Source organism: Apteryx rowi, unplaced genomic scaffold (assembly GCF_003343035.1).
Source record: "Apteryx rowi isolate R43461 unplaced genomic scaffold, aptRow1 scaffold_562, whole genome shotgun sequence".
Classification (NCBI taxonomy): domain Eukaryota; kingdom Metazoa; phylum Chordata; class Aves; order Apterygiformes; family Apterygidae; genus Apteryx; species Apteryx rowi.
This window is the reverse complement of record NW_020450830.1, coordinates 407,455-425,670: the sequence shown is the minus strand read 5'-3', so window position 1 is coordinate 425,670 and position 18,216 is coordinate 407,455. Positions and strand designations below refer to the sequence as shown.

The window sequence follows — 18,216 nt, the reverse complement described above, 5'->3', positions numbered from 1 at the left end:
AACCACAAGAGCAATATTCATATTTAAGACAACTTTCATAATGTCCAAGAGTATTGCCAGACAAAACAAGTTTTCAAAAACACCCATTAACTTTATACATCCATGCAACCCTGCCTACAGTCTATCTTGGATTTGGTTCACAAGAAAACACCTCTCATGCAGTACAGAATTTTGCTAGCTCAGGTAAGGGAGAAATGGGAGTGGAGCCAAGTCAGCTGAATAAACAACATCATCACCATTCTTCCACCTTGCTCACTTGAAGGTCAAAGCATACAGGGGATTAGGTAGTGGGAAAAGGATATTGAGCTCAGAAACCCAGACTGATCTAGAAGACTACTGATTTGGTTCCTAATCCAGGAGTTAACATACATAACTATGGGTAGAACACAGTGAATGGTGGTGGCATGTGAGGACATAACACGTGTTTGCAAGCACCAATACAGTTTTTGTTGTTGGTGAAGTTTTTATTTGTTTTTGAAAGCAAGACAGACTGGATTGGGCCAATCAAATCACAAAACAATGTAGGCTAAAAAGAACCTCCAGTATAACCCCCTACTCAAAGCAGTCTCATTAGAGCAAGTTGCTCAGGGCTGTGTCTAGTCAATTTTTCAAATGTCTCCAAGAATGGAGATACTACAAGCTCTCTGGGCCTCTGTTTCAGTGTTTGATCACTCTTCTCATGGGGAAAAAAAAATGTTTTCCTTATATCAAGCTGGAATTTCCCATCTTCCAGCCTGCATTCATTTGCCTATTGTGCTTCTCACTGTGTGCTGCATATAAAAGTCAGGCTTAATCTTCTCTAGACTCTCCTATTAGGTAGTTACAGACAGGAATAAGATTCCCCCAAGCCTTCTTTTCTGAGGCTGGATGAAACCAGGATTCTCAGCCTCTCCTCATATGCCATGTGCACCAGCCCCCTGACCATCATGTTGTATATCCACTGAGCTCGCCCCAGGATGTCAATGTCTTTCTTGCACTGGGGAGCCCAGAACCGGGCACAGAACTCCCCTTGACAAAAAAACACCCACCCACCCACCAAACCACCACACTCCACAAAAGCAGTATTCTTGCACTGCTTACTGAAGAACAGTAAAATACAGCATGAACAGTGAGCTCAAAGAGATACACCACAGTCACAACATCATAAAAATTAAAGAAGTGTTCTAGTATCAGTAGCAATCATGGTCACTATTTCTGCAAGGCATGGGCTTACATACTTTAGTTTGTGCTTTCCTTCTCCACTATGTTATAGTTAGCTTGAAAACTTACTAAAGCCTTTTAGACTAATGTTTATTATCTGTAAAAATTTAGTCTTTCTGGGACAAGATATTAAAAAAGCTACCAAAAAACACATGACAGTATTGTTTATACATGAGTTTTCTTAAGTCCCTTAGCACTGAATATAAAATAAAAAAGTAGTTATGTAGCAGACACACTAAAATATAAGTGTCTAGCAAGGGAAAGCAATTCTTTTAAGATGCAGATAGCTGAATTTCCTTCCCATAAAAAAACATAATACCGACATAAGTACTGTGGACTCAATTTTTCTCTCAGAAGTACTTATGTGGAGCTTCAGGTGATTTTGTGAGTAACTTTATCCACTCCTCTAACAGGAGCAATTGTTCAAAATAATTTTCTAGATAAGAGAAAGAGTGATAGAAGGAGGTGCTTTAGTAATAATCTTTTTCCTTATTAAAATTCATTTTATTATCTGCAACATCAACTTATAATATTAAAGTGATTTAAAGGATAGATTTGCTTCCCCTCACATATTTTTCATCTTCCACCAGCAATTCTCTTGGTGATAGATCTACACAGACATACAGTCATGAAATAGGCTGCTCACATTTATTTAGAATTTGTACAGTGCTTCTCATAACACTGAATACCTTTGAAACTCTAATGAACTTATCATTACTACATTTCTGTGATGTATATTTATATTTTAGACCCTAATGTCTTCACCAACCCTAATAATGTCTTCACCGGACACCCCAAAAATTCAAGCACACTAACTGCATCTGAAAAAGAAAGCTTATACAATTTGCCCAGGGTCAAGAAGAAATATGGATCATCAATGGGAGTAGGAAGCAGTTTTCTTAACTTTCTCAGTATTCTGTCAACAAGTCCATTCTTCCTTCCATGAATCATGTGCTTCAAGTACTCTGCCCTAAAAACCTGTTCTTCTCCAATTCTGTTATTTATAACAAATACACATAAAACTACTGTCATTATGATCTCTCAAGCTTAGAAAGAGGAATTAAAAACACAGTCAAAACTATTTGACTCAAACTGCTCTACATAAAAAGCTAAAGAATCAGCTCGTGATACCACTTGGAAAAAAAAAAAAAAAACAACAACAATTCTCTCAAAGTCATGGAGCAAAAGTAAATGATTTTGGCTCTGTTTAAAGCTAGCAGCTTTAACAGGAATTTTTCAGAACATTTTTAAAGTTTTAAATCCAGAAGTTTTATTTACACAGTATTTCTCTCATTAGCTCAAGCTCATGATCTGCAGGAAAAAAAAAAGGAACAGAAGTGGCACACATAGAATAGGAGATATAAGACACCTCTCAAAACAAGCAGCAGGCTGCTGCCACCCAGTCTTCAGGTCACTAGAATATGTTACCATGACTTCTGACACTCCAGTTCTTTCCATGAGATTTCTTCAAACTATATTGATCTTTTCAGGTATGGGACATCCAAACATTAATCATGCAGACATCCTCTGCTTTGAACTAGCTAGGGGACCCAAAGCAGTGTGGCCGCAGCAGCTAACTGCCCAAGTATTTATTGAGCTGTCACGAGGAGGCTTTGTATGTTCCAAGCTCTCTTGTTGCATCCACGCTAATATTATCAGCCACACTACTAGTTCAAAGGTAGGTGGAAATGTCTTCATGAATTGCAGCCACAAAATGACTGCAGCACAGATAAGCCTTAAGCTTCCTGGTTATAGCAAACATTACTTGAAAGTCTAACATAAGCTAAAATGATATTTAAAACCATTCTCGTATTAATCTTCCTCGCAGAGAAGTGCCTCTGCAAAGGAAACTTTTGCTGACCTTTTCGTCACTAACCCTACCAAACAAGATCGGGGGGGAACCACRCATCATGGGTTCTCATTACTAACAACAATCAGAAATAGCTTTAGTACCACGCATTTTGGCTTATAATAGTTTCATTACCATCAATTAAGCAGATAATAGTAACGCTTCAAGAAATAAAACTGTTAAAGAGTGCATTCTGTGTACAGTGTTAATACTAATGGAAAACAATTGACCATAACAGATTAACAGCCTGATTCAACACTAATCATTTACAAACATGCAGATATATAAACTCTTCCTCAGAAGCTACTGACAGAAAGTTGATGACAAAACAAAAAATAACTTTGTTTCTTAAAAGTTTTTTTTAATGTAAGGTTCTGCTCTGTGTTAAAAAATCCTCAGAAATGTTACACTTGCACAAATTTATTCCAAGGGTATGCATTTTGATGTGCAGGTTTATCTCTAAGCATATACTCTTATTAAGTTAACAAATTAAAAGAGATAAGTAGTTTCGGACATCTCACCCTTAAACCAAAGTGCTTAAGCAAGTCAGTAATGAAAAAACTTTTCTACCAGCAGAGCTGAATTTTAGTTCTTGAATACTGGAAATTGTACACCATTTCCTTTAACAATATCTCATTTAGTCTTTAAAAACACTCACTTCGCATTAAGAAAAGAATAAACATAATATCTTATTGAATGTTGACATGAGACTTCAACAAATCAGTAAGAAATTTGCAAGTTTGGAAAAAATTATACCATAATCATTGTTGAAGTATTCTTCTACTTATAACAATTTTTAAGTGTGTTACCTCTGTTTTCTTCAAATTTCTCAGAATGTCAGACCATCTCAGGATGGTCTAACACTTTCTCACTAATTTCCCCTCAATCCCTATTTGGATATGAAATCTCTTTCAAAACAAGTAATTATTTTGCTCTATAAGTCACCAATTACAATAGTACTTGGGTATTTTCACTTTCAGAAATCCTCATAGATTATAGGAAATCTACTCCCAGCCAGTCACAGCAGTTTTACATATAATACACTGCCACAGCATAGAATTTTGCCATTTAATCTAGCAGATTTTAGGAAATGCACACATTTCACAAAGAGAAAAAAAAATATTTAGAGAAATTCATTACGGATAGACTCCAGATTCTTAACACTAATGTTCATCCTGTGGAAGCCATAAAATCATTCTCAGACTCTAATTTCAGATATCTCATAAATGCTGATTTTGCATAAAAGCAGGAATGAGCAGATAAAGCACACCAAAATTAGTCATTGCATTTAACCTTCTTACAATAGCATTGAACACTCAATCAGAAACAGGAATACAACACACAAAGCTATTAAAATAAATACTATTTCCTGTTCTTTAAAACACATGCTCCCTAACCATTTCCAGATACCTTCTTTCTTTAAAAACTGAGCAGGCTGGCAGACTGCAGTGAAACATCCAGACTTATCAGTTACCAGCAGTATCAGCCTTCTCATGCAAGCATTCAACTTCAAGAGGGACCTCAGCCCAAAATTCATTTACAGTGTAGAGGGTCAAATACCTTTTCACAAGAAGTGCTAGAGCTTATATTATTGGCTATATTCACCATTCTAGTTTTCTAGAGCAGTTGAGTTTGGCAGCATCAATTTGTACTCCCTATACCATACAAGCACTCTCCTACCCTACTGTTTCAAGTATCCACCCTGGATGACCCACAAGTACTTGCTAGACCTAGAAGTAAGCTCCCCACTCCTGCAGACAACTAATACAGCAGGAATCATGCTGGATTAAAAGGTGGTTAGTCAGGGAGGCTCACAGAAGCAAACTAACGCATCAACTATAGCAATAACCTCTGATGTACACTCCCATGTGTGTATCAGCCCATGTGGCTGCTGAACAGAAAAACAGTATGGAGTCTAGCTGTTGCTTCAAATGATATTTGACTGCAGTCTCTCAGTATAAAATAGAAACCTAGAAAAGTAGGAGTGGTGATTGTTAGAGAATATCGGACTGAAGTTGTCTAGAATTAACTGCTTAGCATAACTTGCTTAGCATTAGTAGCTACATTTGCTGAAGCCTTAGGCCTCAGGCTGTGAACTTTTTACTTAGATAAGTAAAAGGGGGCCCCAGAGCCGGTTCAAGCTGGAGAGAGAAAGAAGTTGCAACCTTGAAGATAAGCAGCAGCCTGCCTAGAGACAATGAAGGGGCCCAGTGAAGAAGGGGAAGAMYCSAGMYMTAAYTRTTACTATTGGTCCAAACTATCGCTTAAGGGGTGGGGAATTTAGATTGTAAGGGTATAATTGCCCAGGGATTTCTTTGTTCGGGGTCCCTCTTCGGAGGCACCCAGCTCGACCTGTAATTACCGCACGCGTATCATTAAATTTTATTTCTCTCCAATCTGACTTCGAACTTCTGCCTCAGCAGGAACCTAGGGTCGGACCCTGTTATGGAGGCCAGCGGGCCTGATTTTCCATAACAGTGATGCTACTATTTCTCCTCTCTTCAGTATTTTTTTTTCCTCTTTTTTATCATTTTCACAGGACAGGCTTGTCAAAAAAACAAGACTCTCCACTTTTTTTTTTTTTTTAATGACTCCAAGTGGGTGGCTTCCTTGCTTTAACTGAACCACAAGGAGTGACATCTCTGACCATAACCATTTCCTGTACTTTGATTTTCTCTCCCCAATTAAAATTCAAAATGAAATATAAAATCCAACCATTTCTTCCATTCAGCTGCTACATGACTTCTTAGGAATTTTTTATAGAAGGGTTTTGACCGTTTGTTTGTTTTTTAAACCAAGGCATACTTTTAAAGCCATCTAGTTTTAAAGCCAAATCTAGTTTTACATTGGTATATATCCCTGCTCAGAGGAAGTTTTCACAAAATGCTTAGACTTCTTGAAATTGTTAACTAAACAAAACTGGAGTGGCTTATTTTTTCTTTTAAAGTATTAATATGTTTAACTAACTTGAATGTAACCATTAAAATTTTTCATATAGCCATGCTTAAGCTCATACTCCCTTCCTTATAGCTCAATGGAAAAATAAATTTGATTCTGAATTGCAATCGAATTACAACAAAGCAAACCTTCCAAGAAGAAATCCTCTGTCAGCATAACAATGTTTTTTTTTTTTTTTTTTTTACATTTTTTGAGCATTTGAGTATAGGTGTACTGCATTCTATTAAAAACATGAAAGGTATGTGATCCTTTACTTTAAGATGTCCAATGATGTAATTAAACTTCTTCATATGGATTCATACAGCAGTCCCAAAATACATGGCGACAGTATAAAAGCTTAAACTGAGACATAACTAGGAAAAATAAACTAAAAGATCTGAATATGTATAATGTGTTACTTCTCACAGTCATGTTTCCATAATAATAGCTTCCTACTTTATTTAAAAATTTAAATATAATTTTTAATAAATTTTAATTAGTTCAACAAATGTAAAGAAAATTTCTGATGAAAATGTGGACTTGCTAAAATTATGCACTGTTGAAAGGTGTTAAAGATGGACCAACAATACAAAATAACAACTGATTTGTACCTTTAAATTAGATTATGCAGTTTAGACATCAAGATATATCTGCCTTTGTTGATGGTATTTAATAGCAAGATATCATTTACCAATATAACAGCTTTCAGATTTACTAGAAAGGCATTTTCATTAAAAGGATGCATCTTTAAAAGCCATCTATGTTTCCTCACATTTCATGTGATCACTGACCTTTAAAAATACAGGATGGTGCAAAAATCATTTGACAGTGGAAGCTGGTTTGAGAGATGCTGGTGTGTTAAAACTTATACTAGAGACTTTAATAGGATAGGCACACAATTGACTAGTGGACTTTAAAAAGTGAATAGCACTGAGCTTCTAATCACCAGCATCATTAGCTTTATCTTTAAAATTTATCTGCAGAAAAATATAATTTCACCAGTCATATAGAATTTCTTTTATATGCAATAGTTTAGACTCAGCACTAAAGAAAAGCCAGGTAACATTTATGATGTGTGGAAGGTTTTTCTCCCCAGGGCCTTCAATTTTATTTAATTTTTCTCCTCAGTGGCACCATAACAGCCACTTAAAAAAGGAAGATAGACTAAAAAATAGCACATACACCAACTTTAATGCTTCTTTCTTAGAAAAATGTTTGTAGCAGTCTAAAATACAAACATGAATACACAATTTAGAAATATGGAAGTAAAACACTTTCAATTCCATTAAAAACTCACTTTGACAGTATGAGAGTCAAAAAGAATATTTTATATAATATATTGATTTTTCAGATAGTTCATAGGTTTGAGACTGTACAAAGACAAAATATTACAAACAGAATGCTAAGGGTGTAGCAAAAAAAGTATCAAGTACAACATGCAACATATCCCACAGTAATTTTTCCTGCTACCATCTCTTCTACTTCATCAATACCTATATTTTATGTTTATACCTTACATCAACTTGTAAAATCATCATGGAATTTGGTTCATTATTTTTAAGCTTGTCACCACAGAGAGTTCACACCACTTAAATTTCACACATTATTATGTCAGCTTTCCTTCTGTTTTTCAATGTCATATTGCTCTGTATATACTCAAACATATCGTCAGTGTGCTTCCTTTTTGTGTGTATGAAAACATATGCAGATACAGATCATTACATCTTTACCGACCTCTTTAGACATTATAGCTAGATAAATGTCTACTCATACTGCAGTTATACCTTTGTTTTGCTTTCTTTTTTTGGAGTGCATTGAAAGCTTCCCCCAAACTTAGCATTCCTGCATCTCGAGTTCCCATTTCTCTTATCTGCAGGCATACTACTTCCTTTACTTTGTTTGACCCTGCTCGTAAAAGTCACTGCTATCCACATGGCTCCAAAACCAAAATGCGCTAATCCCCTGATTAGCCCTGGTTACTGAGACTTCCCAATTGTCTATCTTTCCTTTGCTGAATTTACTCTTCTGTAGGGAACACAGGAGAATAGTAAGGAGGGCAGCACTCCCGTTTAGGGACAGTCACATCCCTTGGGCCAGCCACAATCACAGCCGGCAGCCAGTGCACTTGTGGAGCTTAACTGCCTTACATGGTGACTACATGAGTTCTCCCCAAACAAGGCATGTTGAAAATGTATTTTTCTTCTCTCTAAAAATTATAAGGTTTTTCCTCCCACAGCTTTAACCATAAGCTCCAAGATAGCTACACAGGTTTAAGATACCTCTGAATTTTTATGGATTAACAGTCATACAGTTTTCAGCGTAGGTACTTTCTATTCTCTAAAAAGCTATTTCTAGCACACATGAAGTCAAACTGTGTGCACTGGGGGTTGGGGAGGAGTAGTTTTAGCTGACTCCAACTTATCCTACTTTTACATACCATAACATACATACATTTCACATATCATGACTATAAGTAAGTTATAAAAAGTTCTTCAAAATCTGGGACAGATTTCTAGAGCTTATTTCTCGAGATCATCCTCATATTCTCATAGCTATCTACTAAACTAAAAATATATAATAATCATTTTTGGCAGTAAACCTTCAAAATTTCAACACTTGGACATGTTTCAAACATTAGTTAGGTACTTGAGGATATCAACATGAAACATTTGACTACCTGTAAGTACCACACTTCAGTCAATACTATTTCTTTATGAAATGCTGTGGAATGCTGTTTTTATTGTTAATACTTGTCAAAAGAAGAGTTTCTCAGATTTGTACATTCATATATGTACACCAGGTACAATAAAAGTTGTGTTCTGCATGCTACTGGAAAAGTCTGCCATTAATAAAGAGGTAATTTTAATAAAAAAGGGTTTATCTGAATATTTGGTTTTAAAGTGATTTATAACAATAGGCAGTGAAATAAATCACTGTAAAGGAAGAGAAAAGGTGAAAATAAATTGAAAAAAGGAAAATTAAACTTGATTCAGAATCACATTTATGAACATGTTCTACCATAAGTAAGATTGAATTTCAAGAATGATATAGTAACAACTATGCAATCTGCCTGCACCGCAAAAATCATGCATATTTAGTATTCATCAAGAACATGCTTACATAACAGAACACTTACCTGATACAAGTCTATGAATAAAAAAAAAGAAAGAAAGAAAAAAAAGAAAAAACCACACGCACACAAGAGATCCCGGAAATTATCAATGAGAGGGCTAGTAGACAGCACAGTACCCAGATTCCAAACTATCCCATAGATTTTTCTTCTTCATTAGCATGTTTTTTCTCAACATTACAGAATTGCAATCCATCAGCATTTTATTCCCCGTGATCTCTATTTAGCAATAGAAATTCAGCATATTATTGTCCAAAATATCATCCTTAATACTTCATATTGAAAGAAATTCTATATGAATGAACAGTGGGAGGGGGATTATAATCATAATCAAACTCTGGTTTGATACTGTTAAATAAAACAAATCCTCTTTGGCCCTTGTCATTTGAGTAGACAAAATATATGGTTCTAATTAAGAATCATACAAAATAATTCTCTTGTTCAGATTTTTATATGGCTCAAAAAAGACAAGTCCTTCTAAAAGGAAGTATTTACACAGATAAATGGTGAGAACCACATACATGTCTGCCTGCACTAAATTCTTTTGTATTGATAGACTTCAATTTCATTTTATCAAAGATTTATAAACACGTCTATTAAATTTATTAAAGTTTGGCACGCCTTGATTTGAGAGACACAATACATGTATTAAAACATATAAAAACTGAAATTTAATCTTACCAAGATGACTTGGAAAAGAACGGGAACAAGGCGGTTTTCTTCAACAAAGCTGTAAAAACATATTTTAAAAATTATTTTGAGAGGTGAATTCTTATTTAACATACTAAACTCACAAAAGGAGTAGAGCAGCAGGAAAATTGTTGCTAAAATCCACGACCCAGAACTCCAGCTTTTGGCTCGCTCTCAAAAAATGAACTCCACTTCAGCTGTTAAGTAGAAACAGCAATATAATACTTCTTTGGAAATTATTTCTAGGTCTGCTTCACTGACGTGATGCAAGTGAATGGAACAGTAGGTAAATTAGTATCTTTTAAATGGCAGAAATTAATTAAAATTCAGAAACACCATACTATATAGACTATGAAACAGTCAATATACAGCACAAAATAATTTGAACTAATAGACCCACAATGCATATAGCAAAATTATAAATATGCTGTGTTTTGCTTTTTAATGTATGCTCCATTAACTACCTTCTTGGTTTTAACATATTAATATATGACATACTTCCAGCCACTACTCTTGAAAGTTATCAGGAGTGGTTACCCAAAATAACCTAGCTATATTTTCCTACCAAAATCAGACACATACCTTCACATATAAAAGAAATAATATTCTCAAAAACAATACTACTTCAAATTTATGCTGCTTTTTCTGTTCTTAAATCTCAAAAAGCTTTATATTTATTAATAAAGTGCATGTCACACACTATGACGACAAACTGAATTATATGATCACATACTCTATCAGAACCCTAATTAATCATACTTGCTAAAAAATCCTATGCAAAAGAAGCATAATAAAGTAATAAAGAATGAAAGATTCTTTTCAATAGAACAGCCACACTTATGAAGAACTGAGAATTATTTACAAGGCATATGTGCATTTAATATAAATGCTTTCTTATTTCATATTATTTTGCTATTTCTCTACTCACTGCATTCACTGAAATATAATAATGTTGACCATGTGGAATCTATACAAAGGTTTTCTTTGTTTTTGTTTCTAGCATAAGAAGATTTATTAGGATGGACAGCACTGGGAAATGCACTAGAAACAAGTAAAATGCATCCACTAACCGTTTCAAAACATAACAATGTAATTGTATGCACCTATATGAACATGCTTAATGTAGCTATGTAATAGCATTGTTCAGCCAAATACGGTCAATTTTTCTTACATACTTAAATGCGTAAAAAAAAAGTTACACCTAACAATATAACATATTCTGAAAGAGGAAAGTATTATAAAAGTATTATGCCCAAGAACTCTGAATTTAAGAACAAATTTTGGTTCTAATGAAGTTGAAGAAAAGAATACCCTCCTGCCAGGGAAGCCCCAGCAAGTTCCCTGTATAGGTTAGGGTAACTTGAAGCTGATATTCTCCAAGCCACCTGCCAACACCCAAGCAGACTTTTATGGCAACATGGACCCAGTCAGGTCATAAGAGAGTCCCAGGACAGCAGACAGGAAGAAGAGTTGTTATGATAGTTTAGTGCTACTTGAAAATCTTCTCTACAAGAAGGTCATTTTCCATGGCCAAATCTACCAGTTTAATTAAAAAGCTTAGACCATGCCCATAATACAGAATTTGCTAAGTAGGTATATCAATCCCAGATGTAAAAAATATTATTCTGAACACCACAGATTCCACCAAAAAGCAACTAATATAGTAGCAATCATGTTGACAAAACTCAGTTTTGCCAGCATAAACTTCTTATGCTTGAGGCATACTGGAATTATTTAAACCGAGAAAAGCTGCCTATTTGCTATGTAAGCAGCATTTAATCCAAGAACAAATTGTCAGTAAAGTACAACAGAATACCAAGAATAACTAAGGAATCCTAGTTTAGGCAAAACTTCGAAAAACTCTTGTGGCAAAGAGTAACACAATTGTTTTCAAAAACTGTAAGCAGTTTAAATTGTTTCCTGTTTGTTACAGAGTCACAAAGTCACCTATGTTTTCTGCTGAGATAAGCTAACAAACCCATAGCCAAGATGGCCATCCTTAAAGGTCCTCTGCAAACCTTTACGATTCAAGCAAGAAATAGTTGCAGCCTTTAAAGAAAATTATGCATATTACTTAGCTGAAGGATGAAGTCACACCAAGGCATGTATTAAGACATTTCTGTAACAATGCTTTAAACCTGATTTATCCCAAATTTGTGTACGCATGCAAGAGAGAAAGAGCGACATTATCACATTCTCCATTGCTACCTGACATTTAGAGTTTTACAAGGAGAAGTCTTAAAGCTGATGAAAGAGGAGTTTAGCTACTAAATGCATTTCATAGAATGGCCATTTTCTAAAATAAAAGGACCTTTGTAATCCATAGACATGTATATTTTTTTAAAGATATTAATTTAGGTCCTATCACATGCTTGGAAAATATACATAATCATACAAGTAAATTATTATTCTAAATATCAAAGTACTCACAGGGTGTTTTTTTCTCATTCAAATCTATATCCAAACAATCAACAGTGACTCAAAGTAACTGATCATCTGATTTTTATAAGACTCACATTAGTATGATCTGAATATTTAACATTTTTCAGAATGAGAGGAAGCCTCCGCTTTTCATTTCAAAAAATGTGCAAGATCTATTTTCCTAAGACATCTTAAATTGCCTTCTTGCGAGATGCAATCCTAGTGAGGGACAGAGAATACAAAACAAAGCCCTTCGTTACAGGCAAAATTTCTGAAAAATCTTAGGCACCTACTTTTCCTGCTGAGGTTAAGGGCCTTACAACATGACTTCTGGTCTGAAGTTTAAGCTCTTTTTCTCAGCACTTGCCTGCAAAAGGCAGCATCTTACATAAGAATGTGAATTTATACTGCATTGCACTGACTCCTCACGTGAATAATTCTGGTGCACACTAATGAAGGCGGTATTGGGGAGACAGCATAAGACTAACTCCTTACTTATTGGGCCTGAAGAATACCTGCACACTGTTCCCTATGCAGAATTCCTTGTCTGTTGAAAACGTGATGGGATATTTCAGTTGTATGTGTTTGACCTGGGCAATAAAGAAAGTTAGAAAATATATACAGTGCAATCAATACAACTTCCCATCTTGTGTCACTTGCAAAACAATTAATAATGCCACTACTTTATTTTTCTAAATAAAAGTCTAGCGATGATATCTTTGCAACTAAACATTTTAAAAAGTTTTATCCTCAAATACAAGACACATTGCAATTTTCCTCCCTTATAGGTATGATTTACACGCGTGTACCTACAGTGGCAGGTGGTCCCTAGCCAAAGAAAACATGTCAAATTTCTACCACAAAAAGGCAGAGCAATTAATTTCCCAAGACATTAAGTCACTTCATTTTCAAAAATCATATTATCATATCTTTTTTTATAAAAAAAGAAAGCCACAGAATGCTATTTTGAGTACAGACTACCAGTTAATCTATCTTTCACATCTCATTATACACCATAAATACCTCTTCAGCAGTGCAACAAACAATATATATCTCACCAAAAAAAAAAAAAAAAAAAAAGTTGAACACAGACAGAATTTGATTTTGACCCCTGACTCACAAACAACTTCAGAATTCATGCTCTTTATATCATGTTGCATTGAAGTCTGTTGTTCGCACCTGGACTTTTGTTCTGGATATTTCACTTAAAAAACAAAACAAAACAAAAAGGACACAAGTGTGCAAATGTTTTTATTATCAAATTGAAAAACTGGAGTAAAGGTTGGAGGATTAACACACAGTTAGAATGCCAGAATTCTAAACAACAGATGCTTACCCAGTAAAGTTATTTTTGAACATTATCTGAGATGTAATTTGCAGAGAACAGGAACAATTCAAGAACCATAATTTTGTGGTGAATCTCTAGCTGTATCACTGCTTGAAATTCGACAGGACATATTGTTTGTATTACGACCCAGATTTTAGATTTTAGCATGTAAAGCTATGTATTGTTCAATAGCATAAATATGACAAGTGAAAAGACGAAGCTTGGAAGACTACATCACAGTATTAAAATGGAATCTAAGATGGTAAAACAGAAAAAGGGGTTTTAATTTGTCAAAAAAGGACCTTATCACAAAATGCAATGAAAATTCTAATATTGAAATTAATATAATTCTCAAGGAAGTTTTCTAACATAACATACTACAGGAATTTGGACTAATTAGGAATCATGAACTAAAGCTGAAGTGCCAATGGGCAACAAACTCATGACCTCATGCCACTTCAGTAGCATAATAGAAAATTGGGATAAGTGGTCAACCAGTAACTCCTCCAACTCAATCTGACACAGCAAGTAAATTCATGCATATGAATTTTCAAGTTCAGAACACAAAAAAAATCCATATCCAGCATTATGACCATGTGCTTCAGAAAAGAAAAACTACTAGAAGGCAAAATATGAATTTTGTGGACTATCATTCCACAAAATTCATTCTGTTCTGAGTAAGATATTTCTGTCACGTGGGCAAATTGACACAAGTAGAATGTTCCTAACATATCAGAAAGCAGATATGTAATTTTAAAAACAAACAACAGGATTATATTGAAAGCAAACCAATTCATTCAGTTCACCTTAGACTCTCACAGTTCCTTCTCTTATCCCAACAAACTAGGACTCTCTTTTGCAACAATAAAGAGATGCTTTTGAGAGTCTGCCTAGCTGTTAGAAAACAAATTTTTCTGGTTCTCCAAAATCACTGCTAGAATTATGAAACTTTCCCTCATACAAACCTAGTGGGAAACAGAAAACTAAAATTCCTTCAAACACACATGTATAAACAAAATTCTGAATTATTTTACAGTGTAAAGTTACGAAACTGATTTGTAAATGTTTGCAGATAAATGACAAGAAGCTTCTTCACAATTTCACTCTACCAGATGTTAAAGCCACCTTTTCTTGTGCAACAGTTCTGGCCAACTAATCACCAACATTATTCTCAAATAACACTGATCCCAGATAGGAGGAGATAAAAAATAGTAAAACCTGAATACTAAGGAAAAAAACAATGCAATTTTGTTTTCATTACTTCGGCCATAAGCAGAGTGAAGTATGAGGACAAAGCAAAAGGAAAGCTTACTAAAGACTATAGACAATATCTACTGGTACATTAAGAAAATTGGTCTAAAGATCATGTCCCTTGCAGAATTTATGACTGGTATAAAATGACCACACAGAAAATACTAAATATTCTCATTGTTGGCAATGAGACACACACAGAGACAGAGGCGGGGGGGGAGGGACAGAGAGAAAAGGGGAGAGTGGGAGGAGGAATTTCTCTTGGCAAATCCCAGATAATAAAAGATCCACCGACAAACTGGAAAGCTTCAAAAAGTTGTCTTACTGCTACACTTTCATACCATGCCCTTCAGGAGCTGTTCGAAGGCAAAGACAATGATTTTAAGAAATATAAACCAAGACACAATGGTGTCGACCATAAAAATCATCAGGAAGAAGATCCATCAACCTATCATTAGAGGTCCAAATTGTTTTAATTATTACTTGAATGGAGTTATTCTTCAATTCCCGTTACTAAGCTGTCTCAGCAATTCTAGTATGTGTTTCAAATGGCGCTGGGGGGAAAGAGGGGGTGGGGGGGAAGAAAGGAGTTTTGGCCTTTATGTAGGCAGAAAATTAATCTAATTATGTTGGATAGAGAATAATTAGGTTTTCATTTAATATTCTACTATTTGTAGCAGGCAGAAAAGGAAGACAAAATAGCAACCAAAGACCTGTATGCAAGAGGTCCACATCACCAATATTCAGTGATAGTATTTTTAAATTCTTCCACAAGTATATGACATTTTGCAAGAAATAAATATAAAGATTTGCACTAAATGTACTGATCCACAAAATTTTTTTGCTTATCGTGTATCAGCAGTTGAATTGTTAATCATCTCCAATAATTACATGGTGAAATGCAAGGGGTTTACTTGCAGTTCCAGCATAAGCTGCCTGCTGCGCACATTCATCGGAAGGGTGTCAATACAGTCCCAGCCATTTTGCCAACAGCCTCAGCAAGCTTACTGAGGGACAACAGAGTTTGTATTTAATTTCTATTTTGCTTCCAGCTTGAAAATCCACATTTGTATAAGAACATTTGTCATTTGATAGGTCTGAACCACAAAAAGAAGTTTTTGCATTAACACTGGGAAGAACTTGACAACCTCACCAAAAGAAAATTGCCTCTAACATAGTTTACAAATTGCTCAATGTCCACAAATTACATTTATTAAGAAATACATCAGAGGTTTTTTTCAAAAAAAAAACCAAAAAAACCCCACCTATTTCCTACCATCAGAACAGATGTTCTTGTGTTTTGCCAGTTTCTCAGCATGTCCCACAATTTTACTCTCTCCTATTTGCAAGTGGTATAGAATACCTAGCCAATAATCATAAAATAAAATAAGCCTCATTTTTATATAAAATCCTAGTGCTGTCAACAAATTGATTCCCAGCCAGTAAAACAGTAAATACAAGAGGGTATGAAAATTAAATTAAATGAAAAGAAAATTATAAGTGAAGAGTATGCATTATAAGACCCAAATATCTACAGCATGGTAGAAAACAAGAAAACAGCATGAACACAAGCAAAAGTTTGGGGGGCAATAAGGATTAGAGCCATGAATAAACACATTTAAAGCTCTCTGACAAAGCTGCAGCCTCTGCAACTGTGTTCTGCATATTCAGCAGCAACATAAAACCTCTGCCTAACTGGAATTATATAGGTTTCCTGTTTCTTTCCACACTGAATGTAAGATCTTTGTTTCACTTTTAAAATGACATTATGAGAAATTCGGCTCCTTAAAAGCATCTGATTTAAATTATTTTATTTCTTTCCCTTGAGTACAAAGTCCTGCAGGATGTTTTGCTTGAAAAATTTATGTAATGATTCCCACTACATATTTTCTTTCTGGTCTCTTGACAGCTGTAAGTAGATGCTTCTACCTAGCTTTGAAAACAGACTTGATTTTGCCTAAACAATACACATATATACTGTGTGTGTGCGTGTGTATATATATATATATATATACACACACACGCACACACACACATACACACACACACACACACACACAAACCTGCACAAAATGACAGAAACTAATGCTATAAGCTGAGGACACCAACTGTATTTTGATGACACAGGTTTTCCATGATCACATTGTAAATTTTAAAGACTTTTCCTCTCACTGTGTATAACAAACAAAACTATCTTCTGAAATCTACACTGCTTTTACTAAAAATCAGAATTTACTAAAGAAAACAGGGGCAATTCAGGGGCAATTTTCAGAATTTAAGGTAAATCTTTTGAAAATACACCCAAGCTTATTCTGCTCAAACTGGTTTAATATATTTAAAGGTTAGTTTTATTCCACTCTGGGGCAAAAACAAAACAAACAAACAAAAAAAAACAACAAACAAACAAACATTTTCAGGAAAATAGGACTGTACTGATGTGTTAAGTCTAATGTGAAATTTTACTTCAGTGATTCTACTGTGCCTTCTGCTAAAGGCTAACTTTGGAGATTGATTTTCATCCTGATCAATTTGATTAAAGGTGATCTGTTAAGTGCCCCAATCATTAGGCTTTAGAGAACAAAAACAACAGTCAGTCTTTTCATATTTCACTGAAATATATATTTTTTAGTTTTGAGAAAATACATTATCTCAATGAATTTTTTTTTTCCCAAACAACTCAGCAGTAGCAACGTTCATGTTATCACAATGGAAAGTAATGGGGTCTTAAGAGGGATATCTTAAGAAACAATAGCTCTGTGGAAAAGAAATGCAAGCCTCCGTGGTGAAATAGGTTTTTTAAAGTATTTCCTTAGAACATCTATAAAAATTATTTTACACATTTCTTCATAAACTTTTAGTGTCAGATGAATTAAAATACAGTGAATTTCAATTATGTTCAAGTGATGATTTCACTTTTTGACAAACCTATGCTATTATCTGAAGTTCAGAAATTAGACAACTGAAAAGCTTTTCATTATAATCATGTTATCTTTAAAAACTGATTTTAAAAATTTTTATGGCTCATAAAATTCTTCGGGTTAAGGATGAAGTTCACTAATTATCACAAATGGAACAGATGAAGGTCTAGTAAATCTTAGATACTTTAGGGATCCTAAAACATTTTGTTTTAGCACAGTTTTAAAACATGATTTTCTTAAGTATTTACCAGGTTGTGATGGTATAATTTGGCAACTCTAGTATCTGTGGCCAACAGCATATTAACAGTTTTTCAACTAAATCAAAGCAACAACTGTTTGAAGATCAAGAAAAACTATATTTTTGTTGTATTAGAAAGAAAGATAAAGACTTAAGAGCTATTTATCCAACTGGAAAATAAGAAAAAAAAATCAATTAATGTTTCTTGAGTTTGAAAGACAGATTTGAAGTAGAAAGCACAACGTTAGTCCTTTC

General features: G+C 34.5%; 1 protein-coding gene across 2 annotated transcripts in view; it reads right to left on the bottom strand.

The window, feature by feature from the left end:
- Nucleotides 1–18,216, bottom strand: part of ULK4 (unc-51 like kinase 4) — a 250,325-nt gene that overhangs the window by 118,903 nt on the left and 113,206 nt on the right. For both annotated transcript variants that reach the window (XM_026081949.1, XM_026081950.1), the window contains one exon: nucleotides 9,798–9,846. In XM_026081949.1, the coding sequence (XP_025937734.1) occupies nucleotides 9,798–9,846 (49 nt within the window). The remainder of the gene's footprint in view (nucleotides 1–9,797; nucleotides 9,847–18,216) is intronic.